General features: G+C 34.2%; 1 protein-coding gene across 1 annotated transcript in view; it reads right to left on the bottom strand.

Annotated features, from left to right (window-relative positions):
* Positions 1–1,662: 1,662 nt before the first annotated feature.
* Positions 1,663–25,038, bottom strand: part of LOC136031141 (ethanolaminephosphotransferase 1-like) — a 67,817-nt gene continuing 44,441 nt past the window's right edge. Inside the window, exons 4-8 of the mRNA XM_065710461.1 lie at positions 24,581–24,843; positions 20,974–21,131; positions 19,207–19,387; positions 14,770–14,958; positions 1,663–8,699 (exon numbers count right to left, since the gene is read on the bottom strand). Of these exons, the coding sequence (XP_065566533.1) occupies positions 8,637–8,699; positions 14,770–14,958; positions 19,207–19,387; positions 20,974–21,131; positions 24,581–24,843 (854 nt within the window). The 3' untranslated portion in view covers positions 1,663–8,636. The remainder of the gene's footprint in view (positions 8,700–14,769; positions 14,959–19,206; positions 19,388–20,973; positions 21,132–24,580; positions 24,844–25,038) is intronic.

The following is a 25,038-nucleotide window of genomic DNA, read 5'->3' as shown; positions in this document are numbered from 1 at the left end:
TTCCCGAGAATCCGATTGTAAAGTTTCAAGCTCCCATCTGCAAAAATGTGGAATTTTGTATTTATTTTTTCAAGAAAAAAAGTCGCGTGTTTGCATTCGTTTTTTCCCCGGGGTGATCGCAAATAGTCCTCGAATATCGGGAAAGGTCTTATTCGAACAGAATTTAAAAGTTATAGCGCCCTTTTAAAGTGACCAAAAATATTGGAGGGTAACTAGCCATCTCCCGCCCTTTTTTTTCCTCAAAGTTGTACGATCAAATTTTCAGATAGCCATTTTGTTCTGCATAGTTGAAAAGTCTAGTAACTATGCCTTTGGGGATAACTTGACTCCCCATAGCTCCCTGGTAAAGGTCTGTAAGTCATGAAATTAGCCCATTGTTTATGTGTATTTGTTATTGAGAAGCATACAGACATTTTGCGGCAAGGAAGGGGTGAATTTTGTGCTGGGGGAATTCTCCAAGGGGATACTTTTTACGTGGAGAGGTGGTTTCCGGGGGAGAACTTTCCAGGGGGAATATTATACTGGGAAAATTGAGTAAATTTGCAAGAAAACTTTTCCATGGAGGAGGGAATTTCCGGCATGATCTTAAAAAATGATCAGAAATTGAAGTCTTTTTCTAATGAAAGTGTGCTAAGGTAAGTTTTTCACCCAAAATAGTCCGTCAGAGCTTTTCCGGGGGTAATTTCCAGCTACAATGAAATTGCCAGAAAGAATTTCCCTGGTGGTGAGGGGATATTTTACGTGAACTTTCTGTGGAGGGATTTTCCGTGGGTGAGAGAATTTTTCACGGAAGGAGAGCCGGATTTCCCGGTATTGATTAAAAATGATCAGAAATTAAATTTAAAGAAACAAGTTTTTTTAACTGAAATTAAACAGCAACATAAAAATTAAAAAAGAAAATAAATTATTACCTATATGAGGGGGGTTGCCCTCCTCAATTCATTGCTCTTTACGCTAAAGTTTGACTTTTTGTCCCAATTCTTTAAGAACGATTCCTGAAACACAAGGGCCATTTAATTAAATAATAAGTTTTTCAAAAAGTTCTAAAAAACGCTTCAGCGGAAAAAGCGATATATTTAGGAGGGGGCAACCCCCCTTGAATACGTAATAATTTCTTTTCGTTTTATGTTGCTCGTTACTTCCAGCTGAAAAAACTTTTTTAAGTTTAATTTATGAGCGAAGAAACCAGAGCTGTACACTTCTCTGTTTCTTTTAAAGGTGGAATTAGACGCATAAAGACATATATTTCCAACTCAGCTGTCAAGGAACTCTCTTGCCCCTACCATGGTTCTAAGTAAAATAGCTTTTTTGCACAAAATTGAAAAGTTTCAGAAAATTCCCGAATTCAAACCAGGACATCCACCCGCTTGGAAATAATTTCCTAGGTATGGTCCCACCCAAAGAAAGCACCAAACAGAATACGAGATTATGGAACGAAAATTGTATTAGGACCACTGTTTTTTTCGTCGGTTCTCATGAATGTTCAATAGGCATTTTCTTTTTACGAAACAATTTGATGTACTTTGTACCTAACTGATGCTCATATTGAAAGATCAGAGATATCCTATATTCGTTAATTGAATATTATCTGTGACTAAGTAGGTATATAAGAGTTGTGGATGTCGCACATAAGACTAATACAAACATGTAAAGTAACGTGCATGGGTGGTCAAAAGGTTTTATTCAATTTTCGTTAAAAACAGTTTCAAAGAAAAAGCCATTCCATCAAACACAGTAAAACAAGAGGAAAACAATAATTGTTTTGTATTCAACTTTGCTCAAAACTAAACACTCAGAAACTTTTGACAAGAGATATGCATAAACAATACAGATTTCAAAAATGAGGATCCCTTTTTGTGAGAAACAAAAACCATTCATTTGTTTCCAAGAATAGTTGAAAGCAATAGCATAAAACTAAAAATCTAAATGATAAAAACATTCGAGAACTTGACTTACTTCTATTTTTCTCTCCTTTTCCCAATATACGCACAAATAAAGCTAATAATGAAACAGGCAAAGTCGAATACAAAATTATAGGCCCTGAGAATAAATACTTCAAATTTTATACTTTAAAAATCCAAAACGTACTTCTACAGCTCACAAGTCATAAGCGTCAAGGTAAATATGAACTAACATCACCAAATAAAATAGTTAATAATCTTATTCAACTATAACTAATAGAAGGTCGTAGGAAAGATTAGTACTACCATTTTCTTGTCACAAAGACAATCTGGACCCAATATGCCAAAATTTTACTAAAATAGCCACTGAAAAATTAAAGTTCAGCTTAAGTTATGCTAATTAGTCTTTTAAATCACAACTGACAGTAGGTGATTTAACTTATACAGATGACCTCTATAGAACTAATACAGGGGTCACTTATGAAGACTGCTCTTATCTCAAAACATGCACTTATGCGGAAGAGGGAAGGCAGAAGAATCCGGACACAACAGCTCTTCTCCGCCAAATCTGGTAGTTTTTACTGCTTTTTCTATACGTTTTTGCAACTTTTGTAGAAAATACCTATTTTCTTTCACAGCAATTTTTAGAGATTTGGCACCCCCCCCCCCCCCAGAGACAAATTCTTACGTACAGACCTGTATCAAAAGTCATTTGTGTAGGCTTGGCTCACTTTAACAGTCATCTAAGAAAAGTGTAGGTTCATACCATAGTGATGGAACATTTGAAAGCCGAATGACATATGTAATTGAGGCAAGGGCGTTTTGCATTAACCGCTGGTTACTATACTTAACTACAACCTAACATGGTCATTGAACATTGTAAGTCATAGTAGGTTGTATTGTTCTCATTAAAAAAAAGTTGTAAAAATACTTAAGACAATCAATATTTAGACCAAAAACGGCATTGAAGGCTCAACGACGCATTTTCTCAATTATAAAGTACAGATGTTTATTTTAATGCCTACCACTATTTGACCCATCTCTGAGGCAAATGTTAAATAAATAATGAAATTTAAAATAATAAACTACAAAAAAGAAAAGAAACGAAAGCTTTATATCTAAATTAGCAACAATGTCTAAATAGCATTTCCAATGGCTCGAAATAAACAGACTACGAAAAGAAAAAAAGGCTCCAAACCCCCTGGTAAAACAAAATGGATATTCGAAACAAGTAAGGAATACTCTTCCATCACCTGATGCTATATAAAAGCCCTCGAAGTTGCCTTACTTATCTGAGAATATCTGTTTCGGTTTTCTTGAAGTTTAGAGTCCTTTTTTAATGAATATTAGTCAAGATTTTCCTTTTGTCTTTTTCTGTTGATACTATTTCTGTTAAGCCTTTTCTTTTCTTTTTTTTTTTGCTGTAGAAAAATGATTTCAGAAGATTTCCAAAATTATCAAGTAGTTTATTTTTGTTGCTAACTGTAAAAAAAAAAAACATTTATCCAATTTTTTTTATGGTTTCCAAGGAAACACAGTACAGTCTTCTAAGTTGTTTGGATGGCAAATCACTTTGAAAAAAAAAAAAACAACAACAGAAAGTAGAACATAGATGCTACTGAGATGATTGGAAATCCTTGTTAGCATACAAATTATATAGTTATAAATGCATTTTATTCATATTTATTTACTTTACGCATTTCCGTCTATTTTAGAGATTTGATAGCTATTCAGTTTCTCAAAATTCTACATTATGGATTTATTTGCACACTTTTGCTATTTCCTCCATTCTTGCGACAGCTTGTATCATAATTTATTATAGTTCACCGAGTTATCTTGGTAAGAGCATAGAGCAGGCTCGAAGACAAAAGTCACTGAGAAAAGCGTTTTTTGCTTGGTATGACGAAAGATACCAATATTTTTGATTTATTTACTTACATACAAAAAGGCTCTAAAGTAAAATACTGACGGAATATGACAAATCCTTTCAAGTAAAATAACCAACCGACTTCACTATATTGATTCTGGCTGACATGTATGTTTAAAATTCTTTTTGGAAAATTCGTCGATAGAAAATAATCCCTTTCAAATAAGGCCGTATCCAGAGGGAGGGGGCGGGGTTACATGGTTGGAGCCCCTTCCACCAAAATTTTTGTCCGACTCGTAAATACTTAGCAAAATGCATGTAAACATATTGATGACGAGTTTTTTAACGTCTTTTTCCCCTGACCCCTCACCCCGAACTTAAATCCTCGATAAACCCTTACTCTCGATGCCTATCTACGGGAGTATCACTAGTACATTTTTATAATTGCATGAACATAATTTTATTTCTTTATTTTGGACAAGGATTTCTCCAGACAGATAAATAAATCTATGTCAGGAGATTGAAAATCCTCCTGCAGTGGCAAAATTCAACTTCATTAAAAACTTAGTTTACTTCAATGATTAGGGTCTCATCTAATTAATATTGCAGAATGACAGAAACTTAATTTTATCAATTGTACTGCTGCTTCACGCAAAGCATTAGCTATTTTATTCTGACTTACATGAATACATTAAGCATTCTTCACTAAGCACGGATTCAAACAGCTGCTTTTTCATACAAAACAGATGTTTTACGAATGCTATCAGATTTCACTTATTTTGCTACAAGTTGACATGACCTAACGCCACTATGGCTGTGCTGAAATATTTCAAATGATCTATGCAAAAGTACATCCGTTAACGAACGTTCGGCTTTCTATACAATCATGGGTTTTTTATTTTTCCAAGTTGACAAACGAATTTAACAAGTTGAAACGAATTTACAATCAGTTCTGCGTTTTTGGTCTGCCATTTGTGCGTAAGCCATTTCTTGCCAGAAAAAAGACTCAACAATGTGAACCGAATGTATGTATGTAGCAGGCTACCAAAACTGTAATATTTATTTTCCAAATAGTATTTAGAGTCACAAACAAGCATGTCAAAAAATCTATTAAAAAATGGCACATATTATGTTTGAAAATTTTCATTCACGCTATTGCGTTTTCTTTTTCTCCCAAGCAACGACAGCTGCAAGATAAATTACTTCTAAAAAGTATCTTCGAGCAACTGGTAATACATAAAAAAAAAATGCAATCAGCTATTGGCAACTGCAAATATCTCAAAAAGAAATAGGTAAAATTAAGTAGATAGTACTAACAAGTACCAAACAAAGTATGGTTTGCCAACCCGTTTGTGAACTTATTAGCATGAAGCTGTAAGAAAAGAAGGGCAGAAAAAAGTACATAAACAAACCGAAAATACAAAACTGGGGACATATTTTTTCTTTTAAATGTATCCTAATGATCTGAAGTTAAAAAAAATGGTTTACCTAGCTACACTGAAAAGGCTGCAACACCCCCAGCCCCTCTCCGTACAATCACTTAGCTAGTATCAACACATTTAAAGTTATACTTTTCAAACGTATAACATCTTCAACCTTGCAAAAATTAAATATCCCTTAAAATAGGTATAGGTCCTTGCAAAACCACTCAAAATTCAAAAATATACTAAGTCTTTCCGTGATTCTCCAATAGATAGCGAAGAGTCACGGAAAACTTGCTCTTAGATATTGCTCTTCCTGGTATTAAATTGAAAATTGGTCCAAACCCAAAGGGCAAATCCGAAAAGCTTCTAAAATTGAGCATTGTGCTGCAGTAAGTTTTCGAGTGAATATTTAAAGGAAAGGAACATTTACTTCATGGGAAATAGGGGAAAGGGTAGCAAAGATTATTAGGAGAAAAACACTATGACACAATATCTCAAACTTAGCAGGCGTCATTTTATGTGATGGATCTGAAATGAAGTCGAATTATTCAGGTGTATCCTATAATTTCTGAGGATTTTATAAGTATATAAACTCTCTAAGACAAGGCTTCTCCTTGTACTCTCTATTAACATTTCTTTATTAAAAAATTCACACATATTCATAAGCTCGGGGACATAGTCTATTGGCTTCATGATTGTAGTGTCTTGTGTCTCTGATCAGATAAATTAAAGTAAACAGATAAAAAATTTTCTTGCATAACAGTAGTTTCAATCGTTGCGTTCTTCACCTATTCTTGCTTAAGCGTATGTCCCCCTCCTCCTCCTTCTAAAGTAAATTTTCATTACTATACCCGAACCAAGAGCAATTTCCAATTATAATGTGAAAAATATCAGCCTTCTTCTACACTGTATACTATAAGGTAGGCATGCGAAACTCGTACATTACCAAGAACACAATAACTATAAGGTAAACCAGTTTAACAGTAAGGTTATTGTTAACTAGACAACATTAAGTCCTGAGCAATAGTACATAAACTTAAACACCATTAAACATAAAACATGAGTCATCCGACCATATATTCAAGAAGACATTATACACAGAGTGGTCGACTAAGCCATAGAAAATGTCGAGTGTCAATTAGTCAAGCATTAATTGCACCAATTCAGAAGTTTCAATCTTACACAGTCATCAACACAGGTGAGGATCTGTACAATCCTTATTTTCTCCACTCTTACGCTTTTACTCCTTACTCGCATTCTCCAGTCCTGACTTAATCTACAGTGCTTTACTATACTTTCGACCTTTTAAGGCGGTTGAATATTAAAAAATATTTAATAAAATACTTGTTGGAAACGTTTTTTTATAAATTTTCGGTGGCTCAACAAGATAATTTTAGCGATATGACACATAAACAGTCCTTCTCACGGGGTGCTGGTGTTAACTTTCAAATTTGAAATAGAAACTACCCAAAAATGTTACTTAGAGGAAAGGAAGTAAGTTTTATCTGAAGCGTTTTTTTTCTTTTAATTCCTTAATATATAATAAACATCTAAGGGTTGAATACCTTTTATGTCTTAAGGTAAAAGTCAAACAGTTTCTAACAATCCTTTCAAACAAAATCCACTTCATTTTCCAATTTTGTTTTTCAAATATAAGCCTGAAATCTTATATAGAGGCAAGTGCTTTGCTGTCTTTTTAAAATCTGTAACTCAAAAAATGCTCTAAATAGTTCACGAAGATAGAACAAATCAAGAATTTGTTTTTAAGTCTGATCTTTAACATTTTTTTTTTTACAGAACCATGATTCACAAAGATGCCGAAGATAGGTGAGCAAAGGGTATACATCTATCTAAAAAGCATTTACAAGTACGAATGCCCGCAGGAAAGAGCTTCAGCCTCTCCTCCTTCAAAACCAAAATATACAATAACTCCGAAATGTTGCAAGATTAAAAACAAATACTAATTCTTTTGTTAATACAAACATTCTTTCGCAATTCTACCCACTAAAAACACTTTTGAAGCTTGAACCCCCCCCCCTTTGGGTATAATTTACTGGGTTGAAATTCCGCTATCAAACTTTTTAAAAAACGCAATGCCTACCATAGGGTTCTAACCAAACATAAAACATAAAAATGGCAAGGACTACTGGCTTATCTACATTAACCACAGACACACCACATTTAACCAATTGCTAAATGAATGTATTTCATTGACTTTAAAGTGAGATTCCTTAGAGTTCTTGGCCTTAAAAAAACAACTCAAGCAAAAAAAAAGAACTTCCACTGGTTCATGAAAGAAACTATTTAAATCGTATTATGCATCACTTTAGAAAGTACAGCACTAATACTATCTCAGAACAAGTTCAGACACCTTATGATCCAGACAACTATTGAAGATTTGTCTTTTTGGTGGGGACAGGGGGGCACTGTTCTTACTAGAAATAAAATATCCTGGCATCCAGAGTAGTAATGCATAATACAGGATTAAAATTAAAATAAAATCCAACTAGGTTAGTAAAATATAAGTGGAGCCCCGTTTTTGGTAGAATAAAATGAAAATTTTCAAAGACAATATTTTCAATTATGGCTAAGCCTCGTAGTGCTCAGTTGTACTATAATTAGCCACGTCATGCCACCAAAACTTACTCACGAAGTGACTAGATCTGTAGACTAATAAAATAAAACACGCACCCATCCCTAAAACCAAATTAAGACACTTAGGGAAACAGATGTGACATTAAATGCTTCTAACATAGAGTGATTATGTTGGAAGTGAAATATACAAACAGCTCAATCGTTTTATTGAGAAAAATCGAACATTTTGATTTATTCTAATGAAGCATCCTCTTAGCAATAGCCAGATTTTGAATGTTTATATTCAAAATATTGCATTATAGGGATTCGTCCAGCCTTAGAAGCTTTCTTTTACATTATAATTCCTCATCACGGTACCTTATTCTTAAATTCTTAAAGGGCCGTTTCCCTTAAAAAATAAATAAATAAATAAATGGTCACTTCTAGTGATGACATCGGTATCGTTTTGGATTTAAATACCATGCATATTGATACTGTAAAAGTTTGCTGCAGTTTTATACTTTTTAATACTGTTTTTAACGCATAATATATACTGTCACGTAGAAAACATAATTTACTTGTATCTTTTTTACCCTAAAAAGCCCAAGATAGTTTGCGCAAAGAATAAGAGTCAAACTCGTCAAATTCAGATTTTTCGTCAGTTTAATTCAAAGTTTATATCTTCTTCCAATAAAAATTTGGAAATCAATTTCAGCTAAAAGATTTTTTAAATTAATGTATTTCTCCGCAATTTCAAGTTTTCATTATTTTCATCAGGATCCCCTAAGTGTCTGAACGCAGGATAAAAATAAATAAAACAAGATTAAAATTAAGAGAAGCACTTCAATAGTTGACGATGCCAGCCGGTAGTCATTTTGTTTGTGATTTAATCCGAAAACAGTTAATTCCAAAGTTACGGCACATCTGGCGGACCTATAAAAAATCATAGAGCAAATCCAAAAACCATAGAAAAATCATAGAGTTAATCAAAAATCATGGAAAAATCATAGAGTAAATCAAAATAAAGAACACCCTCGTCGATTTTGTAGCCACAATTTTGCATAAGATGAACAAGATGTCCAGATCCGAAATAATATGTACAAAAAGAGATATGGCATTCCTGTGACAAAACAAGCATGCTCTTTTTTTGCAACTTTGACAATACATTCCCTAAAAAATGAATAGAACCATAAAAATGACAAAAAAGACTAATGCGATAAAAATGTCAAGAAAGACTTCGTTCACCTAATATAAAATAATGTCAACAGAACCGAACTCCACCAAGTCCATATTAAATGAACTTATCAAGCTTGTTTTGTCAAGAATAAAACCTGATGTATCAAGCTTTCAGTTTTAATGAACATATGTTGTCACAGGCTAATAAGTTATAAATGGTGAACAATTGTTACTGTTCATTAGAGTGTCGATGTCGCATCTTCCTCAGTTAAATACCTGATAAAATCTGAAAATTTCAAATATCAGTTTAGAAAAATCTTTACTTGGATTTTAAAGTTTTAAACATCAGTTAAAATTTGATAAAAACATTGAAAAGAAAGCCAATTGAAGCTTAAACAGCTGATTTTTGAAATATGAGGTTGAAACTGTGTAATTAAAATTTGAATTACTTTACTTTCTTTCACCTAAAATCTATGGCCGAAAAAATTCTCATTTTTTAGGCAATAAATTTACCTTACATTAGAGAAGAAAATTATGCCAGAGACCTGAAAGCTTGGGTATGAAGGAGCGAAATCGTTATAGCTTCAGCGCCTGACCTCACTTTTTCTGCAAAAACAACTAAAATAATAGAGTTTCAGGACTGGTGTTCGTTCTGTTAATCAAAATCTTCCCACAAAATCATTTCACGATTTAACGACACTCATGGCATTAGAAGGTTTGTTCGCTTTGAGCTTAAAATGACTAGTTGTTTGAATTTCTGCTTGTTTTAGGTTTTATTTATTTAACCAAATTAATATCCGTTATTCCGAAATTGGAAGTGAATATTCTTGTTAATTTTAGTGTGCTTAAGGTTTCATTTGTCCATTAATGGTAATTAATGTTACTTTTAGTTTCGCTTATTTTATGATCTTGCTTTAATTTTTTATTCATTTCGCATGGAAATAATTCTCCTTTAGGTCAATTTTAAGAGCATTTGTAGAATATTTTTGGCCTTTCTGCTTAAGAACTATTAAAAACTTAAGTGCTTTGTGAAAACGTTTAATCAGCAGTCATTTTAATAAAAAAAAATTAAACAACTGATAACCAATAAAGAAAGGACGAGCGAACATAAAAAAAATTACCTTTTTACCAAAGATAATGCAAAAGCAAAGCTGCTTCTCTACATAATCACCTTAAATAATTGAGGGATTTGTCACATACTGAGAACAGGCTTTGTAGTGCGTCTTTTATGAAGTATCGCCACCGATGATTTGAAGTGAATTGGAACGCTTTTTTCGGGTTGCTCGTAAATTCAGAAGGTTTCATTTGTCCATTAATGGTAATTAATGTTACTTTTAGTTTCGCTTATTTTATGATCTTGCTTTAATTTTTTATTCATTTCGCATGGAAATAATTCTCCTTTAGGTCAATTTTAAGAGCATTTGTAGAATATTTTTGGCCTTTCTGCTTAAGAACTATTAAAAACTTAAGTGCTTTGTGAAAACGTTTAATCAGCCGTCATTTTAATAAAAAAAATTTAACAACTGATAACCAATAAAGAAAAGACGAGCGAACATAAAAAAAAATTACCTTTTTACCAAAGATAATGCACAAGCAAAGCTGCTTCTCTACATAATCACCTTAAATAATTGAGGGATTTGTCACATACTGAGAACAGGCTTTGTAGTGCGGCCTTTATGAAGTATCGCCACCGATGATTTGAAGTGAATTGGAACGCTTTTTTTGGGTTGCTCGTAAATTCAGAAGCACTGCCCTCCAAAGCCACTTCTTCACTTTGGGTGAAATTTAATATAATAAAATATTAAACCTGACGTCAATTTGACACGCGCAGAACGAAATACCTGTCACAACAATCGCACAGATTTCACAGACAAATCGAAAAAATTCAAACAAACTTACAATAGCCGCTAAGTTATGGCTACTATTTTCCGGGTTCAAAAAGGTAAAAGTTCTTCGTGGAGTCTATGCATCAAAAAAAAAAAAAAACAATTTGAGCAAATTCTTATTACGAAGCCTAACGATGCCTATGCACAGTATTAAAATATAGAAGACAAAGCATGCTAACATCTGAAATTTATCTGATCTCATGAGAGCGAACATCCTCACCCAAGGACTTCTTCAGCAATTCCAATGGGACAGGCTCGATTACACCACCGTATAGCTCCGTCACAAACTCATACAACATAATTCTTTTTAGAATAGTGTGTCCTCTCAAGTCTGTTTTACACATTCTACACGGCCCGGGAAGTCGCAAGCCAACCACATAAAAAATGGACCTTTTTTAGATCTTACTGAACAATTACATTAACATTTTTTTCTCAATGTTTTCAGTTTTAACTGAGGTCTCCTTATCTCTTTCTCAACCTCCTGTAAGTTTGAAGCAAATCGGAAAAATGTGATTTTTCCCGATATTCTTGCGTCATGAATTGATATAACAACTTTTTTGTCTTCATTCTGAACCAAGGGGGTCTCCCCTGGTCTAGTTTACTTGGTCTAAACCAATCATAAACAACGAACCTGAAGAAACCTACACACTCAGCAGGTTTTAAGCTGACATAAGGAAAAGGTCGAGCCGTTGTTCAGGTGTTACGAATCAATACAATCAAAATATATTTCATTTGTTTTCTGCATTGGAATCCAATTGGCCCTGGCACTTATAGATGTAATTTTATTATCAGAGACGCAACTTTTATGGATCCATATAATACTTTTTTTTGCTAGTAATAGTTTAATAGTTTTTTGGCCTAGGATTTTTAAAACATTCTAATAGCTTCTTTTGGCCAAGGCTAATTAGAAATACAAGACCAATTTACTTCCTAAAGATTCAAAAAGTCACGAGAGCCCTGGCATTAACCTATTTGATTAGGATTTTGATTTGATTGGCATTAACCAATGGTTATCTCAAACAGATAACCATTGGCCATGAGGTATTTTGATAATTTGGTTATTACCTTTTGGGGATTCGTTTTGACTCTTCCTTCTACGAAGCCAATTTTTTCTTCATAAAATTGATTAACTGTGAATTTGTTTAATTAAGGCTCTCTCATTGCAGACTACTATTGCTTCCATTTATTTGTTTGTTTTTGTACAACTAAAATGCTCTTTGTATACAATTCAAATCTTGAAAGTTCTACTTTCTTCCATATTTCTTTCTTACAGATTTTGCATTCAATGACATTAACTTTGGTAGTTTTATAGCCTTAGTACATGTATACCTTAGTGGGTTATAACGAATTTTTCGGTTTTAAAACTTATTGATACTTTTTATATGCCTCTCGACTCCGTAATTTCATCACTTTTCTAGTTCTTCGTTCTTTAAATAATCAGATTAGCTCAAATCTATTTCATTACAGCCGCGTTAGTTCAATTTTTCTTTGTATCAATTTTCTTTGCTCTATTATTGAAGTAGGGAAAGGTAGTGAAAACGTTCGTGGTAACGAACTGTAAGTAAGGAGCGACTAGGCTCAATAGTAACCGACAGTCCAAAAAACGGAATTTCAACATCAATAGATACATCAAAAGAATCAGCTTATTATGCTGGTTCCAAATATATAAGATTCACGAAGTTTAGTGTTAACATCAAAAGTCATGAACCTGAAAACATTCGCCTGGTTTTTTAAATAGGGGGGGAACACCCCCTTAAATTCAAGGAACCTTAATGAAAATCACGCCATCATATTCAGCGTACCAGAACACCCGACTGTAGAAGTTTCAAGCTCCTATCTGCAAAAATGTAGAATTTTGCTATTTTTGCCAGAAGACAGATCAGTGGATACTTGTTTATTTGTTTTTTCCCCGGGGGTGAAAGTATTAAAATAATGGTCCTAGAAGGTCGGGAGAGGGTGCATTCAAATGGACATTAAAAGTTCTAGTGTCCTTTATAGGCGACCGAAAAAATGGAGGGCAACTGGGCCCCCTCCCACACCCATTTTTTCCCCAAAGTCATCTGATCAAAATTGTGAGATACCCATTTTGTTCATTATAGTTGAAAGATCAAATAACTATGTCTTTAGGTGTAAAATGACCCCCCCCCACAGTCCGTGGGGAGTTGCCTGCAAGTTATGAAACTTGCCCACTGTTTACGTATAGTATTTGTTACTGGGAATATACAGACATTTTTCGCAGGGGGGGGGAGGTTGCGCCTGGGGTGGATTTCTGTAAGGAGAATCTTCCTCGGTGAGGGAAATTTCTGGGATATAAACTTTCCATAGGAAATGTTACATTGGGGGATTTGACAGAATTACTGTAAGAAATTCTTTTTAATTGTCTTACATTCTCTTTGCCAAATTTTTCAGGTGGAGATATTCCGGGAGACCTATCCGGAGACTATTGTCCGCGTGTTTTAGTTTCCGGGAAATAATCTCCTCGGAAGGGGGCGGAGAGGGGAAATAATCTCCTCGGAAGGGGGTATTTCTGGAGTGATCGAGACACGGATTAGATATTAAAGCCTTATTCAAATGAAAGAATGCTAAGGAGAATTTTGCAGGCTGAATCGTCCGCAAGCAATTTTACAGGGAGAGGGGTGCACTTCATGTTGGATGAAATTTCCACGGAACATTTTTCCGTGAGGGGGAGGGGTATATTTCATAGAGGTCGAGCCAGATTTACCAGCATTGTTTGAAAAACGAACAGAAATTATTCACTATATGAAGGGTTGTACCCTCCTCAATACCTTGCTCTTTACGCTAAAGTTTGACCGTTTGTCCAGTTTTTTTCAGACCGGCTACTGAAACACGGGGGCCGTTTAATTAGAAAAGGAAGCATTTTAAAAATATGAACAGCTGTAGCATAAAGAGCAAGGTATTGAGGAGGGGGAAACCCTTCATATACGAAATAAATCTGCCAAAATTAATATGCTGATTTCTGTTTTAATTTTTCATGTACGGTAGCCAAATTCGAACCTGCATTAGTTGAAAACGTTCAGAAATAAAATTTTTAAAAAAACAAGGTTTTTTAACTGAAAGTAAGGAGCGATATTAGAACTTAAAATGAACAGAAATTATTCCGCATATGAAAGAGGCTGTCCCTCCTGAAAGCCTCGCTCTTTACGCTAAAGTTTGACTCATTGTCACAACTTTACTTTTTAAGACAATAAAAACTTTTGAGTAAAGAGTAAGGCGCTGAGGAGGAGACAGCCCGTTTCATATACGGAATAGTTTCTGTTCGTTTTAAGTTTTAATGTCGCTCCTTACTTTCAGTAAAAAAAAACTGTTTTTTTTTTATTTAATTCATCATTAGGATGAGAACAATTTTCTATAAAGATGTTAGTAGATACAAAAGAATTTAATTATTTTGTTTATCATATTATCAATCACGCAAGAACCTACGGAGGCGGGGATTTCCTGGCTCACCTCTTCCCCTACAGAAGCCAGGATTGTTTTCGCAGCTCAACTTTTAAGCACAGTTTGGACCATTATACCCACTACCCCACCTGAACCCCGTAAACAAAATTCTACGTACATGCCTGATAAATTTCCAATTGTCCTTCTTCTGGGATTGCTTGGTCATTAGTATATTTTAGAAAAAATTATCCTGTTTCCCTATAGTATTTATCTAAAATGAGTCTCTAAATTTGATTTATACTTCTCTATAGAAATTATCGATGTTTCCCTAAGAGATACCACTTTTCCTCCCGATTTTTCACTGTCATTAGTAAGACATGACAGTCCGCATATTTAGGCCTACTAGGTTTGAATGAAACAAGTTATTTACATTGATATTTTAAAGATAGCTTGAATCTTATATAAGCACCTAAGTTACTTTACACATTTCATCACAATTAAACCGTCTCTTTTTAGGGAGTTTAATAGTTGGAGTTTCTACTTACCACACAAACACCATAATGAATGTGTGCTAAAGTGGTTACTAAAGTTAGGCTGTAAAGGATCCATAGTTGAGCAGGCAGCGAACTACAAGCTGGAAGTAAAGCAAGGGCAGTAGCAGCAATAACTGGATATACAATCCCTGGGATTAAATCACACTCAGTGTCAGACATCTGCGACACAATCAAGCGACACTAAAACACAAAAAGAAAAGAATCAATAAAAAAAAATGCAATGCTCGCACTAAACCACCATAACATTGCTCAAATTGGTAAGAATTTAGCCATTTTGCTGGACTTGGCTTAACATCTGAAATAGTTTAAAACCTTTCTGCAGTTTTCTGCAATTTGCTTTAATATTATATAAAAATAACTAGAGTAGTATTAAATTATTGTAAGATTTGACAGAGCAGCATAATAGTAGAAGATTTAAAGGTCTAAGCATGTGGCACAGTGGAGGTTCACAAAAGAGTGACCATTTTTGGAATTAACCAAAGTCACTAATGTTATTCGTTTAGATTACATGGGGCTAGGAAGAAGGGTATCAAGACGTGAGAGCAGAATATTTAGCCCCCCCCCCCAACCAATCACGGATATACAGCCATAATTTGGGAGAGGCGGCAGTACCAAAAGGAGAAAGTAGATCATCCCCTCTCTACAATTTTATTTGAAATAATCGAATTAAGGTCGGGTTCACTATCGACATAACGTAATGCAACGGAAGATCAACTGGCTCACTTTGCCGCTTGCACAAGTCATTGGGAAACTTTGTTGAGGTTGAGATTGCCACTAAACGTCGATATCCGTTGGTCAATCAGAGTCGACACCTGTCAAAGGGAAGCTTACGCACTCGTTGCCTGTTGCACTTGGTAAGTTGTAATATTTTCGATTGCTCTTTGATACCATCATGGTGTTCTAACTTTGCAATATTAGATGAATGGATAGTCTAGGCGTCTGGACACAAACGGGAAAGGCTCCCATAGAAATGGGACAAAAAAATATAGAAAAATCCTCTCTCAAAATACAATGTCCGAGAACGCACCCATTGTTCAAATGACAATGTCTGAGGATGAGTGGATTATTTATAATGTTGTTAACGGTACTGTTGTCAAAGGCACTCAAAAGCAAAGAAAAAGGGCAAGGAATAAGAAAAGCTTAGTCAGATGGCTGGGAAAAAAGACAAGTTTTGCTGAGTGTGCAAATCTTATCCCAATCAAGGTGAAAAGCAGACGCGACAAAAGATTGGCAGAAGATAAATAGTGCGTTTTGATGTAGTAGACAACAAACTCTTGAGCCAGTTTTATTTTTTGTCCAAAATGTTTTTTCTATGGGACTAGAAGAGAACTGAATCCTGTTCAGAATATGATGTCAAGAAAAAACGAATATATGGATAAAGGGGGTGATAAAAGGTGCTTGTGTACCTGGCCCTAGCAGCAGGAAATGCATCTTCCAAAGAATATTACCACGCAAAGGACCTTGTTGAGGTACGCCAGAAAGGATAGTTGGCATAATGGTGCCCTGCAACGGGTTCCACTTGTGAGAAAAAATAAGTATAACCAGGTCTCATGTCAAGGGAGATGTGAAATATACTCACTGAAATTGACATAGACTTGGCTGAAGAAATTGAGAAATGAAATTTTCTACTCCCGATTAGTGTGAGGCCGCACATGCTTCTTAAATTTCTTTAGAGTAGGCTGCAAAACCATTCGTCACAAAGAAAGATACAAGCTTAACCCTTATAATAGATGACAAGTCGGTATCTTCATCACAACTGTAAGTTATTTTAGTGCCGCCAGATGAAGCAGACATTCGATTGTTGGCAGATGTATTGGCATGATCGTCAGGGTACTTCATATAAGGTTGTGTGGCTGATAACAAGGTGGCAACATTTGCAGCGTTGGTGAAGGAGTCTTGAATTATTTCAAGTTCAGTAACGAAAGTAAAATTATTCCATTTTGATGTATGTATTACCTAGACTTTATCTGTGTCTCTGTCTCCAGGGAGCAGTGATAAGTAATGTCAACGTCTGCATGCTTATATAGGCCAAAGGCCTATTATAGTTCCTATTATAGTTCCTTATATAGGCCTATTATAGTTCCAGTCTTGCGTTTATAACACATACCGTCTTTGAGCAATTTTATTGCGCTGATCTGTTTCATTGCTTTATTTCATAAAACGATCGATTTTTCAGTCCTTATTTAACATATATAGTACTCAGTATTATAAATCAGGAAGGATTCTTAAAAAATCCGTTTAAGAGGGGCGATCGTTCCCACCCCCCCTTGTATCCGCACTTGTTCCCATCACATACAAAAGTATGTGACGTGGAAAATCGGGATAATTAAGAATAATCTTATTTCTAGATGCGATTTATGAGCTATTGAAACAGTCTATATTCAATTACGTAAAGGCCCGAACAAGGTGGGTTTCTTTTGGCTCCCCCAGCCGTTCTCCAATGGTACCAATCTCTTTTGTGAGGAGGTTTCCTTTCCTCTGGTTTCTAATTTCATACCTTACCTCGTCGTCCCTGAGTTCAGTTTATCAATTTAAATAATAACCAGGATAAGCAAGAATAATCTAGCAACAAAACTTCTTTGAAAACATAGCTCCTCTCCCCCTGAAAAAATTAGGCAAGTTGGCAAACCCCCTGGATAATCCCGGCAAGCGACCATGAAAAAGAGATTTCTAAACGTAGAAATATTTTTTGAGACAAACTTTAACCTTGTTATTTACTTCACTAAATTATTTAAGTTTTCCTTCTGATCTATGCCATATATAACTTAGAAAACTAACTTTTTAAATTACGTGACTAAACAACCTAATGTAAATAGCTGTGCTTTTCGGAAATAAGAATCGCATTTTTCCAGTTCTGGCAAATTCAAAATTAATTCGTTTTTATTTACAAGGGTGGTATAGCACTCTTGAGCCACCTTCGGCAATGATCAGAGCTAATATATTAAGATAAGACTAGCTTCTCTGTAGCTCTTGGATTTATGTAGAAGAAATAAGATATTTTTGTAGGGCCCGTACAGAACAAAGACAGGAGGCAATTTAATTACGTTTCATCTTAAAACAGAAAAAAAAAGATATACCTAGCTTCATTAAATGCCCGAAGGATAAAAACACTTAAATTTGCTTTTCTTAATACTTTGTATCCTCAAAAATTTACTTAACATATGTTCTTGGCATGAATAAAAATATGTTTTGTAGGGTTTTAGCAGAGAAATTAATATAACATTTCTTTCTTCAGCGAATATTTCTTACTTTGCAAATTGCAAGCAAACAAACACCTTTTTAATTTAGGACTCCATAGAAAGCCAAAAATTCCTACAGACTTGCATAAACTATCTATCCCATGAAAAAGTTTAAGCTTTTACTTATATGAGCTAACTAAAATAACGGGTATGTTTCTCATAAATATACCTTCCTTGTTCATTTTTAATCTTATACTACTCGGCTCAGCCTTACGTCAAAAGTAAAATTTATTCTACTCAAAATCACATAGAAAAATGAACTTAGTGGAGGGCGCATATCAATTAAGAATAAAAAAAGAAAGGGTGAGAGAGATAGATGATTTCTTCTTCAAATATAAACAAACAAAAACAAAGAAAAGGTAAAGATGATAATAATTTTGTTCGGTAAAAATAGTTTTACAATTCTACATAATTTGAAACACCGAGTATCGCTAATATTTTTTCTTTTTTCTTTTTTACTAGAGACAATTTTGATATTCCAAGAATTCCTTCGAGAAAGTTACACCTTTTGTTTATATCATTTATACGTATAAGGCTTCAGACCTTAGAAAAAAAAGCCTGAAAACCATCTCAAATGGTGTCGGATTTTTTTTTTTTTTTTTTTTTTTTTTTTTTTTTTTTTTTTTTTTTTTTTTTTTTTTTTTTTTTTTTTTTTTTTAGTACGATTCATTCAAAACCAAACGGTTGACGTGCGCTGAATCAGGTAAAAACACATACATACACAGCATCATTTAAATTTACTATACTAAGAAAAAGAAAAAAAGAAAAAAACGTAAATAAATAAAAATTAATATGTAAATACAAAATATAAAATAACAACAATACAGGGGCAGCTACCACATACCATATGCATACTGTGGGGTCACACTCACCATCCAACAAACAAATACAACTTAATTTAAATCAAATCTCCTCCAAAACAAACAAGACTAAAATTCATACTTACTTAATAATTTTTCTTTCAATTTCCCTTTGAAATCACTAAAATTTTCTATCTTCTTAATTTCATTTTAATATTATTCCATAATTTTAATGGTCTCAGGATGAAGAGCTTTCAATTAAAACAAACAGTTATTCTATGCATTTTTCGGCGATATTAGAATAATCATTGGAGAATGAATAGAATAAGGTTATAAAATTTACAAGGATATAAGAAGGAGAGTATATACACAGTGCTACAACAACTTACGGTAATATTGGCAAAAACCACTCCAACCATATAGACAAAGCATCTTGTGTCTTCATCAAGGATTCCTACTGGACTACACACAGCCCAAATTGTGGCAACAAAAAATAATATGGCAGTCCCAAGCAAGGGGCGCAAGCTTCCAACAAGTCCGCGATTCTTCCCAGTTCCGTTCTGCCAAGAGCTAAAATTATTTAAAAGGTCGTATGAGTATTAATAATGTTGTTGTATAATCTCAAATATTTAGGTGAGATAGAACAATACAAATTTTCTAAACGTTTCATTATCAATGATTAATAAATAAAATTTAAATTCTCAAAAGATAAAGGCTCCTTGTTTTTGTTTTTTAATATGTTATGTTTATTTACATTTCCTGCCTTTTGTCGAATTTCCTTTTTTTATTTTTTGCAAAGAAATTCGGAAAAATAAGAGGCTGAATGTACCTATTTTAGTAAAAATACATCCCTATTCTTAGAATTAAATTGGTTTAATTTTTTTCCTTTGTAATTCAACCTCTATATTACATTCATCTTGAACCAAGGTTATAGCAACAGCTAGTAAGCTTGTAAGAGCAAACCATGGCCCATTGCAACCGAAAGTTCAAAGATGTTTTTTCCAAAAATATATCTTGTGATAAAATTCTCCGAATTGTATCATATTCGGATTTAATAACTATTATTCAGATTCAACATTATAATACTTTGCAATTATGAAAATCCCGAAAAACTGCCTGAAATCCCTATAACATGACGTCAGAATGAAATAAAAAGTACACCACTGAAATTGCGATCGTCGATAACCCTTAAGAGGAGGTTATTGTCAACCATCTTGAAAAATAAGAGAACTGATGCTAGATGTGTCATGGTGGCGCAAGAGTAAAGTACTATTCTGAATATGGTACAAAAAACGACACTTTTTGGTGCCATTTCTCAAGTGGAGAAGTCTAGAAACATGAAAAAAAACAATTTTACGAAACCCAAAATTACATAATTGAAATCCCCCTGATTAATAGCCATTAACCGAAGGTTTGCAAACTTCTATCACAGTTGCAGCAACCTAGTAAATAATGAACTACGACTCTTGGTAAAAGACTGTTTAAAGCCCGTTTTCAAAGAAACTGTAAAGTGTGAAAAAACTCCCATTCAAGCTAATCATGTCATAGTACCTATTATACGGATTCAAAAAAGCTAAATTTCTTTAAAGCTCTAATTTTAGATAATTGTACAAACGAAATGAAATATCATAAGTCGGTTTATTGTATGTAATATGTTAAAATGGCTTCGAAGCCTAATTGTTGTTCGTTTTAAGTTTCAACTTCATTCTTGACTTCTACCAGAAAAACTTATTTTTTTCTTTAAATTAATTCAATTACAAATGCCAATGACATTTCACGTGTCAGTTTTTAGGAAATCTTTTCAGTGTGAGGTCACGACTTTGGCGAATTATCTAATGAACGGCAGAACTCCCGAGAAAGAAAGAAAGAAAGAGGGATTGAGAGAGAGAGAGAGAGAGAGAGAGAGAGAGAGAGAGAGAGAGAGAGAGAGAGAGAGAGAGAGAGAGAGAGAGAGAGAGAGAGAGAGAGAGAGAGAGAGAGAGAGAGAGAGAGAGAGAGAGAGAGAGAGAGAGAGAGAGAGAGAAGGTGGCAATGATATAATCCTGGGTCCTCTCAGTTACCATTACTGGTAACAAAACTGATAGCTGAAATTACTGACTTTCGTCTCCCCTTCCTTTTTTTTGACAGGTTACAAAAAATTAGCCTAACAAACTTACACATACAAATTCCAAAACGTCATTGGAAGACTTGTAATTAAAGATCCTGACCACATCATCAACTCAAAGACGACACCAGATGGGATACCATTCATCGATGAAAACTTCCAAAACATGTGACCATAAAAAAATGTCAACAGGTACACTGCGAAAATTCCCTAGAAAAACAACATTTAAATTAATGTTTAGCAAACATATTTTTAGAATTTAGCAAAATAAGTAGCCTACTGCCTCGTAGAAGGTTGAAAACTAGGATATCCAATGCAGCATCCAAATGTAAAGGTTATATGGAAGGAGTTTTACAAGGTGGTATCCTAAGACTGATTCAGTTCCGTATGGTAGCCAGTGGGTCTTCAGGGCTTCCTACTGCCTCGTAGAAGGTTGAAAACTAGGATATCCAATGCAGCATCCAAATGTAAAGGTTATATGGAAGGAGTTTTACAAGGTGGTATCCTAAGACTGATTCAGTTCCGTATGGTAGCCAGTGGGTCTTCAGGGCTAGTACCCAATATCTGCTTTAGCCTTTGTCCTAAGGGTATACTTGTTTCAGAAGAAATACCTCAAGCTGAAGATCGTGAACTAAAACTTCAAATGGGCGTGAATTCCATCCCTAAGCCAATGGGAATGATGTCCCTAGAAATAAGGAGGATACTACAATCATACCACTGTCTATTTCGAGATACAATGTGATCCCATAAAGCTTTTTTCTCTATTCCGTGGGATTACTTTGATTTCAAAATAGACTAGAGGGTACATGTCTAAAACTCACAATTAATATTAGTAAGCATTTGAGTGTCCCACGGTTAATAGTCGGCCAAAATTGAGATACTAGTCGTCAAATTCTTGTTACAATTTTTGTCGCACTAACAACTGGAAAAAAAATATAATGGCCTCCTAGTTTCCTTCTAAGGCAGCAATCGAAAGATACGAATGAAGATTCCACAAAATCTTCCTGCAAATAGGATTCTTGTATAGATGTTTATTGATCATCCAGATACACCAATGAATTTCCATTCTTTAATCAATTAGAATCCAAACAATTTTTAATTGTTCAAAAGTAAAATTCACAATAAATTCTCAGAAATAACAAAAACCGAAATAATACATGAGAAAAAATTGTGCCGGGAATTGTTCCCGAGAGCCAGTAAAATAACAAGAAAATTGATCATGGTTTTTACACATCTGAAATAGTAACATCACGAAATCTACTGCTAAAGAAACAAACCACTGACTGTTAGTATCATAGTGTTACTGGTAACTCAATTAAACCAAAAGGATCACTAGAAAATGACTCAAATTGAAGTTGGTACAGGCGGCTTCGGCTGTGCGTCTTATCATGGTTAAAACGGTAGCCTGCAACCTAGTAAGGAGCGGACTTCGGCTTATAGTAATAAACATATTAACAAAAGGTGTCTGTAAAAAAAAAGTTATCTAGCGAAGAAAATTTCCCAATTGACATGCTGATTTTACAAGTTTGAATTATTTTTTAGATTTATTTCTAATCGACAGTTAGCTCAGAATTCAAAATAAAAAGTGAAAACGAAAAAACAACAAATTGAACCCTATCTACTGCGGCTTTTTACTATAAAAACAGAACTATATGCTGAAAGGAATATCCTAAAAATTAACGTTAAAGAAAACACATCCAGAAAGCAATTGATTACCCAAAGCAAAAATTTAACTACCTACTGAAATTGTATAGTAATACACTAGATCTAGATATCAGGTTCCAAAAATGGAACCATATTCAAAATTTGTTCCAGCACTTAATTTCCACACATTTTACAGGTCCGGACACACTGCCTTCCACAACCTGTTAGCATAGAGGGGAGCTGAGCTTCCTAGTAAACCGACCTCGTCTACCTCAACATGCATTAGTTAAATGGACCTCAAGAGGACAATTGGAATCACAACAAAAATGATATCAATCACGTGAAACTCAAATCACAACAACAATCACATGAAACTTTTCATTGACTCATTCACACTAATAGAAATTACAACCCTGAAGATATTACGCACTTTCCTAAATGTCTAAAAGCAAACCAAACTGATAAGTGCAGAGTTTTTGACTGGACAATTTATGATCGATAGTTTACATAAGATATGTAAATATGTAGCTGAAATAATCAGTTAAACAATAAATTCAACAGCAATAATAATACAGGAAAAGGCGTTATATTTCAAAAAAAAAACTTGGGAAGCTAATTGGAATAATTTATAAATCGTGCTTAATTAAGATTAACAGGCGTATGAAATCAACTTCAGATAACTGCAAGAACGCTATACGGGAAAAATACTGCTACTATAAAACTTTCTTAGGCTGTCAAGAGAGTAGGAACTTTTCCGATAGGGTAAAAGATAGCCGAAAAGAAAAACTGTATTAATTCTTTACAAGCGTAACAACAAACAGTAAGATGCAATATTTATGTAGATTATGTAGCTTGTAACGACAGATCAGATTGTCAAGATAAATGGGAAGTGGAAGCTTATTCTAGAGACGAAAAGCTTTCACAGGAATGTAAATAATCGAAATATAGAATGTTTCTAACCTTGCTTAATCATGGTTGCAGCGACAGCTGTAATAGTAAAAAAAAAAATCAAAAATACGAGTAAAAAACTTCTAGCGAGAAAAAAAAATGTTATTTATAGCTGATTCAGGAATGGTAGCTATTAATTCAATTAGTATTAAAAGTAAAATTTTGTTAAGAAAGTAAATTTACGGGGATTTCCAAAATCAACATCGAAGACCATTTAAAATTTACAAAGAATGGAGAGGAGAGGGAATTTTATATGACAAAATATTATATCCAAAAAACAAAATTGACGCAGAAGAGAACAGAATAATGAAGGTTTCTTATGCACTGATTTTGCTTACCGCACTTATTTAATGACTCTAAAGTGGGAATCCTTTTGGAAATGAGGTGGGAATCTATATAATGGATATAATCTAGGGCAATCAGAAGTCCTCCATAGAATTGAAAATTTTAGCTGTTTCACACCGCTCAGGATTGAGACCTCTCTTACAGTTTGAAAATTCCCTTCTGGGAATTGATTCTGCTTGAAACTGTTCTTGGATATAACGAACAGACATAAGCTGATTTCATTTGTTTGCGGCGAAATGGTCAAAAAAATCTCGATACGATTCCGCGGCAAACTTAAATCAAGAATTATCGAAGTACTTTCAAAAAACTAGTCTCTCTTTTTTCTCTCTCTCTCTTTGCCTCAGTCTGCCTCGGGGTGGGAAGGAGGATACACAAGAGGGGTGATTTCCAGCCTCTGGTTAAGGGTTTTTGAAAAAATAAACTCTAAAGTTTGTCAACTCATTGACAGAAGAAAGAAGAAAATTTTAGTGTTCTATTGTTTTCAAAAAACATTAATGTTTTCAAAAAAAAAAGTTTTCATTTTGACACCCTTGGTTCTCTAAGATTTAGCTCTACCTGCAGAAACCTAGCCCTTCGAGAAAAATTCTGAAGCCTAAGCTTTAAAATATTCGAAAGTAATTTTTGTGGGGAGGTATGGGATACCCAAACACCAAGCCTATGACAAAAAGAAAAGCTCATTAAATGAAGTAAATACTGGAATGAAGTGAAGGTTAAGCACTTACCAATTGCGACACATCATATCCCCAAGGCAAAAAAAGGACGCCTGTATTATATTTTTCCCAGTGAGATGCTATAAATGTGAAGAGAACACAGCAAACACAAGCATAAAATCTCATTGATGGAATGCCATAGTCTCCTCTTCCAAAGACTGAATATAAAGTGGCAGGAATGAAAAATGACGTCCATGCGTCTAAACCATGGTCAAATAATTCACCTAATGGACCACTTGTACCAGTTCTTCTGGCCTGCTTGCCATCAATACCGTCTGGAATGATTGTATATCTCAACAGTTTTAAACGTTTTAATTACAGAAAATTTTAAGGCAAAAATACATAAGTGAAAACTACGTCCTAAAAGTAAAATTTTCAATTAGTGAGCAATACTTTGATTCACAAGGATCAGTTTTTCATTATTCATGCTCTGTTCATACTAGACTCAATTACTAATTTTAATTTATTTC

Source organism: Artemia franciscana, chromosome 9, assembly GCF_032884065.1.
Source record: "Artemia franciscana chromosome 9, ASM3288406v1, whole genome shotgun sequence".
In the NCBI taxonomy this organism is placed as follows: Eukaryota; Metazoa; Arthropoda; class Branchiopoda; order Anostraca; family Artemiidae; genus Artemia; species Artemia franciscana.
The sequence above is the reverse complement of the archived record's forward strand: the minus strand, read 5'-3'. Positions and strand labels throughout refer to the sequence as shown.